The following is a 15425-nucleotide window of genomic DNA, read 5'->3' on the forward strand; positions in this document are numbered from 1 at the left end:
ATATCATTATTTAGTGGGTTAATTCTCTTTGCCTTTATTAGCTAGAGTAAAGAGTTGCTTATTTGGATTAGTATTTCATGATGAGATATCAAATATGTTAACCTATTTACATTAAATTGTGGATCCTTTAGTAGTATAAAAGCAAACATATCCAATGTGGGCAGAGATTAAATATATTCATGTCTGAGATATGGCTTTATCTAGGCACTGCTGTAAAAGTGAAATAGCACATTAAATATTATTTCAGTGTCAAACTATTTCCCATAAAGCTACAATTTACAAACATATTTATGAATTTTCAGTTAGTTTTCCATTATTTTTTTTCATATTCAAAGAATGAAAATTTCTCTAGGAAAATACGTAGAAGGTAACAAAGCAAAATTGTCTGGCTCTCATGCAGGGTTTCTTCAGAGCTCTGGTGAGGGCTGATGTACTATCACAGAATTTTTATGAAGTCAAAAGCATGTGTGATTCACTACTGCCAATAGGTCAGGAAATAGTGAAGTAGATATTCATATACACATCCATTCCCTTTTTCCGATGTCATCTTCCCAGCAACATCTGTGGTGATCATGGAATATAGAATGCCACTGCACTGCAGTTGATTTCCAATCTAGTCAGTGAGTCTGAACACTGTTAGACGAACATAACTGTACTAACATTATTATGAAAACTGACCTTCAATTTTTAAAATTCCATTGAAAGCAATTTTAAAAAAAAAAAAAAAGTGCAAAGAATGTATTTATCACCTGATTTTGTTTTCCTCCTCCTACCTCGTGGACTTTACTTGTAGGTGAATCTCACAAACCATTGTGGCTTTATGGGAGGACTGCAAAAAAACAAAAGCACTGGATTGACCACTCCATATTTTGCTACCTCGACAGTAGAAGTAATGTTCCATGTGTCAACAAGAATGCCTTCTGATTCAGATGACTCTCTAACAAAAAAGGTAGGTGTTCATGATTAACAGGTTTTCTTTGAAGAATATACGAAGTAAGAGTAATTCTAAAAAGAAAATCCAGTAACTTTCTCTAAAAACAAAAATCATAAAACATTATAATACCTTTACTTGCTGCTAGTTGGTATTTTACTGAAGGGGGTAAGGCCATATAAATTATTTTGTAGGGGTGAATTTTGTCATCATTGCAAATGTTGGTGGGATCACATGAATAGTGGTGAAAAATGAAGGGAGGTAATTGTCTAGAAGAAAAAGCAGTACATCTGAATGGTATTTTAGATTTGAGGCTATGACAATAAATATACGATGAGTACTTTCTAAGGTGACTTTTTGTTCACTGAAGAGACACATTGTCTATTAACCTAATTTTTCTTTTTAAAAAAGTTTATTAATAATTTGACAATGTTTATCATATATAAGGTGTTTTGTTTTAGAACAGGCACAAGTGTTCAACAGTGATATGATCTCTCATTGCCACATTAAGAAAAGAACGTTTTTCTGTATTGGTATTTTTTCTTCAGAATTTAATAAATTCCACATTAGTGATAATAAGTTACGGCCTCCAACATGTGTCCTATTATAAATGAACAATTGGCTGTCATTAGACTGTCCCCTGTTCCAGGTACATACATCTTCAGATGTGCTAATCCATTCAGTAGACACGTTAATGAGCACTGGTTGAAGTGTAATATTGGAGGAACTGAAGCTGGTTGACCTCAGCATGGAGTTTAATACTTGTAATTAAATTAGACAGTAGACAGTTAGTAAAAAGAGAAATAGCCATGCCTCTGGCAAACTTCAATTATTAATGACTTTTTTGTTCTTTGCGTTCAACTTGAAGAAAAAATATTGTTGTTATTGTTATTATTATAGACTGACTATGAGTTCTAACATCTTGTTGTCGCATCTCAGATTATTTTTTTTTAATTAAAAATATTTTTTCTTGTATGCCTATGGTGCTGGGCCCTTTCTCTTCTTTATTCCGTGAAGTATAGCCAGAGTAATACTGAGGTTATTAAATGATTTATAAAATTGGTTTATTAGAAAATATAATTAATTTTTGAACAAGATTGTTGCTATTGTTCTAGTATAGAACATAATATATATATATTGCTACAATATGTACTGCTAAGTTGACTGGCTTTTGAATTTTTGAAACAGAAAATTGATTTTATAATTATGCTTTTTATAATTTATAAGCTTATAATTATGTTTACAGTCTTTGCATATAATGTTTGAATTAGAGCATTAAAAAGTGTTGACAGGGGAAAGATAGGTCATAATGAAAATTAATTAATTTTTCTTAAATAATTTGCAAATGCTGTAGGCTTCAGCAGAACACGCAGGAATGTCTGTTTCCAGGAGCACTCAGAATCTACATTGAGCTGTTCTGCCAGACAAGGTTCAGTGCTGCTCCATGCCTCCTGTGATTTCACTTGTGAAAGTGGTGTCAGCTGGACTTTTTTTTAACAACTCCAATTTGCCCCAGGCCTGTTTCTCTCCTCTTTCACCCACAATCTCACTTTTCAGTAATTAAGAATATTTGAGGTCTGTATGGATATGTCGGGAGGGTATATATCAGAAGATTGGGATAGTATTTGTAGCCCACTCTTGATGGGCTGTTTAACTTCAATCAAGCTACTTTATTCTGCATGGCTTTCTTGCCTGTTGTTCCTCTGCACGTGTTTTTTGTTCATTTATAGCCCATTTTCCTAATGAACAAAGGCCTGTGAGTCTGCCTTTATGTCCTCCCCTTTTTTTTTTTGAACCGTTTCAATCAAATTTAGTAGAAACATATTGGAAAAGTATTAATTTCATGTGTGTTTAATGAAGATGGGCTAAATAAAGGAGTAGGAGAGACTCCTTCCTACTCATCAGGTAAAGACTGTATGGGGAAACATTAGACATCAAGGAACCAGCACAAGAGAGAGATACTATGTGTGTCATCCCAAATTGGAGAAAATCATCATGTTTACACCTTGGGTAAAAAACAGCAAGTCAGAGCCATAGAATAACAGGTTTAATTCTTTTACTGTTTGTAGAACTGCTTGTGCTGCTTTGTCTGTGAACAGATCAGAAAAAGACCTGTTTTTATGAGATGCAATATTTTAAGAGGTGCTATCCAGCACAAGCTCACACCCAGTAGTGTGGACCTCAAAGTCATCTGAGTGCCATGCGTGTGCTAACACTTGTAATTGTTCTGAGTGCATGTACTGTTCATGACCTTCAGACAAACTTGAGTTTTGAGTTTCTCTGCAGGTCTTTCATGTGCTTTCTTTCATTCAAAGAGAAAAACAAGCAAACTTGCAGTTGTTGGCTTAGTACTGCTGCTGTTTTTTATATTGTAGATGTGCCTAGAGGTGCATGATAGGTTCATCTTATAAATGGAAATTAAATTAAATTAAAGCAAAACTTCTTCCTGCCGGTCCAGCCACTGCAAAATCAAGATTCTGCTGTTTCAGAGGCCAACCCAATTTTAAACTTATTTTCCATCAGTCTTAAAGAGCAGTAAATAAAACTTTTAAGTGTCTTGGATGCCTCTGAAGCATTTGTTACTGAATACATGAACAAGAGCAAGAAAAGACATGATTACAGGAAGAGCAAATAAAAAAACTTCTGGATATATAGAGGAACTTAACATTGAAAGTTAAGCATATCCAGAGAATGTATTTAATTTGTAAATACTATATTAAAGATTTAATGTTGATAATATAACCCAGTTTGTTTTTCTCTAGAATTCAAAGTTAGAGTAAAAAGCATTTACAGTAGCCTGACAAGAACGAACTTGCAAAGAAAATGTCAGAATTAAATGAAACTGTGAAAACCCAATTCACAAAGTGAAAAAGCTCATATCTGTTTCTACAGCTTATCACCTGTCTAGCTGTTCCTTCCTTAGGCAGAAAACGGAGTGGAGGTGTTGTACATGAGCTTATACACAAGACATGTAAATAAGTAATAGTAATGTTATTAACACTTGGAGTACTAACTCATCTTGGACCTTGGGTGTATGATGTCATTCTAGGTTATCGGTGAGGTTGTCCTAACCACCTAAAAGAATTATAACCCTCAGTATTAACTGCTAGCTTTTTCATTCTGGTATTAACATGTATTGGGAAATTGAAGGTTTATAAATGTAAATTATTAGTACAACATTTCTTGAGTTATCATTAAGTACACATATTGCTTAAAAAAAAAAGTCATAAACACGCCATAGGTACTGATATAAAGTTTTGTGAAAAATTCAACCAGAGGGTACATATGCTGTAGACAACAGTGCTGCCTACATTTAGTGGGCAAAACTATCTGCAGTGAGCCAGTACCTCAGATGTTTCTGCTACTTCTGTTCTTTTTATCATGAACACTTTCATTTTTGAAGAAGAAACAAAGTTTGGGCTAGCTGTTACATCATAAGAAAATATAATAGCCTTTTTTCTCCCTCCTTTAGGTAAGCAAGTATTAGAAATTACAGTAATTTTGGCAAGAGTTCAAGGGTTAATGCAACAGATAAATAAAAGGAATTTTCTGTAAATTGAGCCCTGCATTATTTCAGTTGTCTTGCCTTTCCAAACCTAACTCATTTAATTTTAAAAAGTAAATACTTAAATTCTTCCTGACAGTGTGCATTGCTTTTACTATCGTTTATTACTTCAATTATGCTTGGTATCACTTAGAACAATCTGCCATTTGGAAATTTCAGTATAGCCTGCAGCTTAGTATTAAGTCTGGCCGCTATTGTAACATGTACAGCATATGACACTAATGTATCAAAATTAGATTTGATCATCCCTCCTGGTTATATTTATTTCACGTTTCTTTTGTATTCAGTTAACATAAATGTATTAGGAGAGCTGACACATGATGATGGCTATAGAGTAAGAATATTTTAAAGTATTTTGAGTTAAATTTGAAATTTCAGGTAACCTAACAGTCGGTCATTTTTATATATTTATTTTAATGGAGTAGAGTTTCAAAGCAAGCCTAAAAAAATCTGTTCATCTCTGACATCTCCTCAGGCTGTCTTCCCGTCAGCTCAGATTTAAAATTGGTAAAACAGGGCTCTTAATCTCTTTCTCATTGCCACCTTTCTGGATCACCATGGATAACATGACCATTGTGCCTGTCACTTGTGCCCATAACTGGAAATCATCTTTAATTTGGTCCACTTTTCTGGATTCTTACATTCAGTCTCTGCTTAAGACTCTGTTCTTTTTTCTGCAACATTTCTTGCAATATAGCCTTTCCTTCTCCATACACAAAGCTAAAATTTATCCACTATATCCTAAATGGTTCTCTTGCTTGCTGAACCTTCCTTTCTCTGGGCTTGACACTTCAATCATTTAAGAACACTGCTATAAAAGACGTCTGCCTTTTAAAAGACTCTTTATATTTGCCCATCTCTATTTTGTGTATTCCCTTATATTTTGATAACAAACTCTTGAGAACAGCTAGACCTGCATTTATACAACATTTAGTATTTTAGAATATAAAGGTGTTTCAGCTATAGTGTATTAACAGTTACTTGAAGTATAACATTACTTTAGTGATTTTTATTATTTATATTATTGCTGTGCCTTAAATCTCTAGTAAATACTTGCACTCTGTTTTGCTTACTGTAATTTATGCCCATACAAAGGTGTAAATTTAGGGAGACAAGGTCAGGAAATGAGTTTGAAGATAATAATGCTTTACAGAACCAGTGGTGAGTTTTGAATAACCAGTGGCATAGATTTCACTATTGGTACCTGTATATGCTGTGCACAGCACATCTGATTCTGTTAGGTAACACGGGGACCAGAGCTCCTTCTTGGGAAACCGTGTTGCTGTCTGTTCTTAGGAGTCAATGCACAGAGATGGTTGTAACTCAGTATCTTTGTACCACTTGTGTCCAGGACACTGAGTTCTGGGATGCTTCCAATTCAGTACAAAGACGTAAAGAATCCAGATTAAAGTTGAAAGAGGTCAGACTCTTCTGTGGTGTAATAATTACAGTGAATGATGGATTCTCCTGATGTTTGCTGTGCTTGCAGGAGAGCTTTGTGGTGGAATACTGCTCAATTTCAGAGTCCTTCAAAAGGGAACTGAAAAATGAAGAAGAAAAACTGAAATTCTTCTTTCTAAAAAGTTAATTCAAAAATCTAGTAGGCCTTGGAAAGCTTTTTGAAACGATTCCAAATATTTGATCTCTTCCATGAGTCAAGTGTTTTGATCAGTCGAGTTATCAGCATTCAAACTTTCTTATAAGCATTGCTTGCCGACCACGGTGAGGACATGAAAGAAGCAACAAGGAGCACTATGTTAGGATCAGAGCTTGTTCTGACCTACTCTAGAAAAAGAAACAGAATGATTTCTCCAACATTTATTTCTTCTCCAAACACAAAGATAAAATCAGCAACTTGTATCAGATCTTGTATTTGTATACTTGTCTATTCTCTTGTCACCCTTTTGTCTCCTATGATGGAAACAAGGCATTGATCATAGTCTCAATTTTGGGTACAATACATCTTGTTACAAACCACCATATACAGTTTATACCATCAGCCACCTGCTTGCACCATCTGACTTTGATTCTCAGTGCATTGCCAAATGTCATGGAGATGCCATTCAACACTTTACTCAAACGGAGTCTTTGTCAAATCATTCTTGGTAGTAACCATGAGGTGAAGCATACATGACAGGACTTGGAACTCAAGTGGAATAATCCAGTTCATTTTCCTTTTCCTCAAAAGAAGTTTGTGAGTTTGGCCTGGAATGTATCCTCACACCTCCATGGGCTATAAAGCAGATTTTGAAACGGAGAGAAAAATCACTGATGGGGCTTCAGTACACTTGGTATCCAATAATACATGCCCCTTGTCAGTAGTTCCTGTAAAATAACTGCACAATGCACTTTTATCACACTCCAAAATCTGTGCCAGTCTGATTTGAAATTATACGCCAGTAGTAGTGCTCCATCTTAGAATCACAGAATCATTAAGTCTGGAAAAGACCTCCAAGATCATCTGGTCCAACCATCACCCTACTACCAATGTCACCTGCTAAACCAGTTCCCTAAGCTGCTGATTAGCTGCAGATATCAGTAAGAGGTACACAGGAGCAACCTTTGATAAATGAAACTCAGAGATGCCAAGAAGGTGTACTATCTAAACTCTGTATTCGTTTCGGATTTTAAGGCCATTTATTTGGCATGTAGACTGCCTCTGTCCCTTGTTTCAAATCTAACGATGTGAGTTATGTTGTCTTTGAGTCCAAAGATGGTAAGTAAAGGAGAGCTAATTCTAGTAAATAGTTCAATATTGAGGTACTAGGAGTGGTACAATGCAGTGATGGGTGTTCTGCTTTTTGGCAGAACCAGACGACCATGTCTCAATATAGGATCCTATATCGTACAGTGTTTTCACATTCCACAAGATTTCATACCTGAGCCTCTTACTTTCCCTTTGATAAGGCTGTCTAATCCTTCCTGAGCTTTTCACTTGCTTCTGAATATGTGCCCATCAGTTCCACATGCCTGTCATTGTCAGATTTCAACAGTTTGGCTGTCACTTCACCTGGGAAGGTAGAAGCAGCTTCACCCCTCGTAACAGTTCCACAGTTAGTTGTCTTTTCACAACATACGTCACTGTTGACTGTCATCCAGAGTTTCTGCAGCTGCTGTTTGCGTTTCACATCAGTCATTCAGGTTGCTGCCTGGTTTTGTTCCAGTGTAGTCAAATAAAACTCAGCGTAGTGAATGTTGTTATAACCAGTTCTTCTCTGGGTCTGGGTTTACAGTTGGCACAAGAGCATCCCTAAGTGTTGTTCAAAATAACTCAGCCATCTACAAAAGAGGCAAGAATAACTCACTTCAAAGGAACTGCAATCATTGTACATTAGATGTATGTATGGTCTAGTCCAAACGACACAAATGACTTGTTGAGCATCACACAAGATGCGGGACACTGATGCCATCTGTCCTTTGCCCAGTCCAACGCTGAAGAAAAACCTTTTCTTGCAGAAATACTATGCATGTTTTCAGGCTGATACAATTCAAAGCCAGCAGAGAAGAGCAGAGGCGGGTTTTTTTCCTTCTTTTTTTTTTTCCTTCTTTGTTTTGTTTTTGTAAAGGCTGCTGCTGACAACCAATATAAGCCTTCAGATAAGACGAAAGCAGCATTCCAGGAGGTTTCATAATATGAACAAGCAAATACTTGCAATGAAATTTCTCTGATGACTGTGTATATGTTTTGCTTTTATTTAAAGTGCAGTTGTATTTTGAAAATGAATACAGAAAATTGTTGCCTTTTTATACAAAATAACTTCTTGTAAGTGCTCAGATTAGTATCTGCATGTTACCTGTTAACAGCAGTTCACAGTGCTGTCCTTTGAATAACATCAATGCAGTTGTTTGACAAACTCGAGTTGGCTAAAGCTGTGCAAACAAACTGAAAACTGTGGGTGAGGAAAATTGTCAGCACTATCTGGTGATGCACAAGGAGGAAAAAATGAGATTCCAGCTTGAATTTTCACAAATGGCCTTTAGTGGAAGGAAATTTAATCTTTAATAATCTGAATGTATTTGATCAGCGTACATAAAGCCTCTCTCCATGATGTTAACAGTTTTTTTGCTTTTTTTTTCTCAGATGGTAATGTTTTACCTGAAAGAGCATTTTGGGGCTTCAGTGCAGATAATTCCAAAGCGTTCAGTATGTTCTTCAGTCAGGTTATGTGATTACAGCTGAGGGGACAGCACTGATTTTCAGGATCCTATTCAGCCATTCTGAGCAAGTTTTTGATTAATTTTTCAAGACCTGTTTTTGTTTACAGGGGCCTGGTTAGTTTTCCAAAGGTATTTATGTTTAATGGGAAATGAACATTTAGGTGAGTTAATCTAGGGGCATGCCAAATGCTCATCAGCTTTAGAAGGCTTTTTGTTTGTGGTGGCCAGTTTGGAATTTGGCTAGAATGATGAGGTTAAAAGACTGCTTAGATAGGTATCTTTTATGCAGATGTTCATCCACATGCCTATAAAATTCATATAGAAATTAGTAGTTCACTGCCTGCGAATGAAGACAATCTTGAAATCATTTTAGCAAATCAGATTGAATCATTCAGCATTCTTGAGATAATATCAACAAAATTTTAGCTTTTAGTAATCTGTATTGACATATCTGTTAAATAGTCATTGGCATTGATGTATAAAAATCTATAGCAAAAACCAGTACTGCAAATTAATACTGTGACTGAAAATGTAAGAGAACTATAGTGTAATATGTTTACTTTATTCATCCTTCTTTATTTCTTTTCAGTGGGTTTGTCCTATTGAAATACAAGCATTTAGTATAGCAGTATGGCTATAAGATATATTTAAACTGATAGGCTTTTATCTCTGCTTTTTCAGCTAAGACATTTAGGAAACGATGAAGTACACATTGTCTGGTCAGAGCATACTCGGGATTATAGAAGAGGAATAATTCCAACAGAATTTGGTGATGTTCTTATAGTTATCTATCCCATGAAAAACCATATGTTCAGTATCCAGATCATGAAAAAGCCTGAGGTAAGAGTGGGGAGGTTTGTGTGTGCTTCCTTCATATGTTTATAATGAAATGAGTTCTGTTTTGAATAGGAGCATTTGTGTAATAAATTGATTAAACAAGGTGATCTGTCTTTAACATCGACAATTGCAGTGGAGTGGTAGGAGGAAGGGGAAGAACCCAGTGAGAACAGTGCATGGTAAAATAAGCAACTTGGAACTGCAAAGGTCTGATCCTGTCAAGAAAATCTGCTAACATTGTAAACTGCAAACAAAGCTGGAATATTCTGCATAATTATTTAAATTCTAAGATAAACTTTGAAATCTTCTTTGTCAAATTTGATATGTGACTGTGGGCATTGAATCATAGCCTGCTCCAGCTTTCTTCATCCAAGACATATTCCCCTTTCTTCTTCTTAAAGACAGTTTTCACCTTCTCCCGGACTCCACACAGGAATTTGGAGATTAATTCAGCAAAGCAGGGATCATTCAATTCTTAAGCATATGAACAGAGTCTTTCTAATGACTGTTCATCAAATGTATGTGCTAGCTCTGTTCTTAAAACAGTGGTTTAGGGTAGCGAACACTCACTCAGTAAAAATAGTCCTAAATGTTTGTACTAAATAATTTCTGTTTCTGATGTCACTTGCTGCAAATTTCTGTATTTCAAATATAAAATTCTTTCTAGAAGCACTAAATTTAATAAAAGAGATAGGACAAATAGATGTTCATCTACGTCTCTCTAATGATAGGCATGAAATGATGCCCAGTACGTGGTCTAGTTACTTAGACATTAATTAATAAGTATGTTATTTTCCTTACTGTTTAGGTACAATGAGTTGTATTGTGGAAGGGCTTGCAGGTTAAAGAGGAAAAAGGAAGCTGCTCTTGCTCACTACTACCTACAATATTGTCATCTAGTCTTTCAACCTCATAAACATCATACGCATGACTGTTCTTAGGATTTGGGCAGCAAGTGTTGAAAATAAGCTTTGATGAGACATAGTATTAAAATGGTTGCTTAATTTTCTTCAAATACGATGTTATCTATTACCAAGGATAACAAGCTGTTATATGGCTGTATATTTCCCCAAGAGAAAAGGTCTGTCATGGAGCACAATAACTGGTCTGATTGTCTAGCAATGAGGAGAAAAAAATTATATATTTGAGTGCTCTATTGTTAATGTTGATTGCTAATTGTTATAGCTTAGATCTTGCTTTATGTTGGATTTCTTAATTTTTTATTCAGGTTCCATTTTTTGGTCCACTCTTTGATGGTGCTATTGTGAATGGAAAAATTCTTCCTATTATGGTTCGCGCAACAGCTATAAATGCAAGCCGTGCATTGAAATCATTAATCCCATTATACCAAAACTTGTATCCTTTCACTCAAAGGGTTCCCAGGGCATATACATTCCCTTGCAGTTCTACAGATACGATTTTCATGTTTTCTGTCATCTTCTATTTTAGTCAGATTAATTTTTGGAAAATAGTTTCAATGTATTATGGTGTCATTGCCTTTAGGAAACTGAAACCCGTAGGACAGCATTCAGATAAAGACCATTTTTAATTAAGCAAAGAATAGATTCAGCACTAAAAAGTTGTTCTTCTAATATTTTAAAACACGGAGTAAATTCTTATCACATTGTCTTAAGTAATTATTTTAATGACCATTTCGTGGGTAGACTTTCTAAAGCATCCATGTCATGGTGTTACTAATCTTTCTTTTCTTAAATATAAAGTAGTTTTCCAGTATTAGTATGTCTTGGTTTTATTTTCTAGAAAACAATCTAGCATCCTAGAAATCCTAGAAGGATGCCAGTGCTGTTTTCCTTCAAATTAGTTACTTTTTTTTTGTCCTATAAGTTTTGTTGTTCAGCTCAGAATGCATTTTTTTTGTCAAAATGAAGTTAGTGCCTTTGTAAACATGTCAAAAAACTATCTCATTTTTTTGTTGGAACTGAATTGTAGTATTTTAAAAGGGCTGCTCTCGAGAGAATACCAACCAGAAATTAAGAAACATAAGGTAAGTCAATCACATAGATGTCTCTCCTTGTTAAGATTGAGTTCTGTTCTGTTATATACATGTTATTTAAATCAACAAGAACATACTATTTTTTGGTTTCATAAATTCAAAGGTAAGTTTAAATTTTGATCCAAAAGAAATTCTGTACTTAATTTCCACTCAAGCTTTAGATATTTGTATTTGTCATGTGTTAGATTGCTACTAGAATACTCCATTCTTTTAAGGCTGACTGTTAGTACTCATGTTTGTTCTCACTTTAAATATGATGAAGTGGATTTACAGATGAGTGATGGATGGTGTTTGATGTGATCACATTAAATGACGTTGGTGCCATTTCTGTACATGACGTTGATTCATTGTATTTTTATGTTCAGAAAGGTCCGATCTTTTTGTCATTACTCAAGTGGCTTAATCAAAGTATTTAAAATGTATTAGCATCATTATACCATGAAAAGTGATGGCTTATAGCATTATATTGATGTATAGTGATGAGCAATTGGAAAACAATTTACTTTGAAATAGCAAACTCTTAGTAGGAAAAAAAATCACAAACTTGCATGTTTTAATTTCTCTATAGAATATGGAAGTTGGAATTTATTCCTCAGACAGAGCTTGCCAGCTCGATGTCTTGGAATTGGCCAGGTCCTAAGCTGTTTATTGTATATTCAATTACAATTCAGTTCTCCAAGCTGTACTTTCTATATGCATCAAATCACTCCACATCATTGATGAAATAATGTTGCTTACATTAAAATGTTGATAAGTCTCCCGTAATATGGTGAGCATAATAACTATGAAAAGTGTTACCTATATTTAATGTTAGGTAGTATTGGTTGGTAGGTTTTATATCATCACTTGTTAAGCTTATGAAGCATAAGTTGATGGAGCACTGATTTTAAAGGCTTTGTTAAGTAGCCAGTGGACTTATTTTTCAACTTGACTTAGTGCTTTGTATAATACTTCAAAAATTAAAATGGGGGCATGAGGACTTCTTTAAAAGCTGTTTGCTTGGAGTGAGATTAGAAAAAAAAAATCTAACTTCCCTGACCTGAGTTAGGCTGTGGTGAAGTCAATTGCATCAGTAAGGAACAGAAAAATAAATAATTCAAAGTTTGGCCAAGTTCTCTGTGTTTTAAAAAACTCTTGATTAAAAAGTCATGTCCATGCTCTTGGTGTTCAACCCATCATCAGATTTGAGGTTGAGAAAGGATTTCCCTCAGATAAGAACAGCAAAGACCAGTAAGAGTTTCCTGTAACATGGACATAGTCTGTTAACTAGGATTTGAAAATTTTGAAAATATTTGAAAATTGAATCCTGTTAATGTTCCTGAAATAGAACGGAATCGAAGATGTTGAGGATTGTCTTTAGTGTCTCCCACTCTTTTCCTCTGGCATATTTTAGCTATGACAAAAGCCTTTCTCTACTAGCTTTTAAGTTTGTTGTGGAATGAAGGGGGCAGGGACAGAAGTATTTTATGGTCTGTGGTTAAATAGCATTTCTGGAGACCTCTCTAGACTTAATGTGTCTTGTGGAAGACAGGACTTTTTGAGCAAATAAAGAGAGGGCTCAGAGTAATGAAAACAATACCCCTGAAGACAAGGAACAGGAATAAAAATAAAATAAAATAAAAAAAACGGGGGGGGGGGAACAGAAAAGCTGTTTTTCAGAAGGTGCAATCCTTCAGAAAACCAAAGCTGATAATCAAGGCCTCCCACATGTCCAGGACCATAATTGTGTCAGTGGAGGAGACTTCTCAACTGATCTGCGTGAAATTAGTTTTTATTTATCTATTGAGTATCTATTGAGTATATTTTAATATATTTGAGCAGTGATAATTTTTTAGGAACTTTGATGATGGAAAGTGAAAATATAATTTAATGTGGATCTTGAAGGAACAGAAATACTGGAGAATTCTGTTGAATACTTAAAGAACAAATTTCAAGCCATACACTTCTGTGTATGCTCTCCATTTACTAATGTAGTAGACCAACATATAGGTAATTAGAAAGCCAGTATCAGTGTGTAGATGGCTCTGTGCCTGCAAGGTTGTGGTTCATTTCACTGTGCTGAGGAATACTCGGTGGACATTTTTTCACTCTTTGTGGAGTGTGCATGTAGGTCTATGCTTTTGTATATTTGAGGAACATTTACAGTGTTGTGTTGCAGATCTTTGTGGTTAAAATGGGTCATGGTAAACTCTTGATTAAACTAGGTGTGTGCTGATTTGAAAGCATATGGCAATATGAAAAACGTAGCACTGAGTTTGGCCCTCCTCCTTCCAAGGTGGGGATTTATCCATCCTGAGTTAGTGCTTTTTCTAAATGCAGACCTGACTGAAAAAATCAGCTGTCATCTGTAATCAGCAGGGATATTCAGTCCTCTTCATATAACCTGATTGCAACTTTTTCCTTATTGAGCTAGCCTGTTAATCATGATGTGGCAATGAGTAGTACATGTGAATAGTATAATAATGGTTGCATGGATACAGGAAATTCTGCTCATCTCCCTTTTGTAATCTGCTCCGACTTTGAGAATGTATTGTATGGTCTGAAGAATCTTTCTGAGATTGAAATACTCTGTCATTCACCTTCCTCTTTCTGATGTTATTTTGACACTCCTGATAGCAAACCTGGATAGCAAAACACTGAAGATTTGATTTTTTTAATGATCGTTAAAGGTTTCATCTGCTCTGTTTGCATTCTTTGCTTGAAATACTAAAATAATGTTTCAGTATTGTAGTATTTTAAGATTAAATATGTACTGTATTTATCAGCAGACATCAGACAGGCATGGCAGGTATCTTGCTTTAATTTGATGCTTGCCATTTTCATTGCTGTAGCTTCTTGAAGAGAAAATTGCCATTTTAGACGGCATTACTATGTTGATTTGTGGAATTTGCTTTAGTTTCCCCTTGAAGGATTCTAGAGCTCCTCACTGTCTTTTCAGTTGTCTTGCTTTCATGTAGCAGTACCCCTTCACCGATAGGCGGCATATATGCATGCAGTAGCAGATGACACACAAAATACTTGCATTGTCTCACTACCGAAGCAGCAGTACCCCCTTCTCTACCTCATATATGTGTTGCTTGTCATTCCATTTGCCTTGTATATGTGTATCTCCTGAACACACTCCAGCTGCATGTATGCTAGGAAAGCTGGTAAGACTCACAGCAGAGTCTAGCAAGACTGCAGGTGTAATAATGGTACTGAATGGTGAGAACAATTGTTTTCACTATGATGTAGAATAAGCAGGCCATTATTTAGAGGGTCATTAAATATTTTTTATTTACTGAATTGTATGGAAAGTCCTGGTAGGAATGGTTTTACTAATGGCTTCGATATCTAATCAAGCAATTTGTTACGTTCTGAATTCAGAAACTACTGTGTGTAGGAAATCGATCAAAACTAAATATTTTGAGCAATAGAAAGAGTGGTTTCATACAGAAGTTTACTTGAACTTCCTGAATAAATGACAGGTGCTAGTCAGTTGCCAAAAGGTACACAAAGATAACACTCCTTACTTGGCATAGTAGGCTTGTCCAATGATCCAAGTTGTTAAAATTATTTGTATTATACAACAAGCCAGGAAAAAAAAATGAAAACCTTGTGAGAGTACATTGTGAAACACTACTGTATGCCTTTCTAGGTATTTACACAATTTTTGGAGCATTATCAATTATTTCAAACTATCTGCACTTCAGATTGTCTGCACTTCAGACATCATAATACTTTCTTTCTTGTCTAATATACCCCAAAGAAAAAAAAAAAAAAAAAAAAAAGAGGATGCTACCCAATAGGTAGCTGCACACACAGCAAGAAATCCTACTTAGCATCTTTTAAATCTGAAATTGGTTGAAATTTTAGAACATCTGGAATATAGATGACTGTTTTATCCATAATAATAGCATCATTTTTACTTCTTTATAATA

General features: G+C 35.2%; 1 protein-coding gene across 19 annotated transcripts in view; it reads left to right on the top strand.

Moving 5' to 3' along the window:
* The window catches only part of RALGAPA1 (Ral GTPase activating protein catalytic subunit alpha 1), a 127546-nt gene that overhangs the window by 86648 nt on the left and 25473 nt on the right, over positions 1 to 15425 (top strand). For 18 of the 19 annotated variants that reach the window (XR_004751568.1, XR_004751567.1, XM_035328854.1 and 15 more), the window contains 3 exons: positions 794 to 949; positions 9336 to 9494; positions 10720 to 10847. Coding sequence is in view for 17 of the 19 variants with exons in the window: in XM_035328854.1 (XP_035184745.1) it covers positions 794 to 949; positions 9336 to 9494; positions 10720 to 10847 (443 nt within the window). In the remaining 2 variants the exon portion in view is untranslated. Of the gene's footprint in view, positions 1 to 793; positions 950 to 9333; positions 9495 to 10719; positions 10848 to 15425 lie in introns of those variants that run through there. The other variant, XM_035328864.1, reaches the window with a different exon arrangement.

This window comes from Oxyura jamaicensis, chromosome 5 (assembly GCF_011077185.1).
Source record: "Oxyura jamaicensis isolate SHBP4307 breed ruddy duck chromosome 5, BPBGC_Ojam_1.0, whole genome shotgun sequence".
Taxonomy (NCBI): Eukaryota; Metazoa; Chordata; class Aves; order Anseriformes; family Anatidae; genus Oxyura; species Oxyura jamaicensis.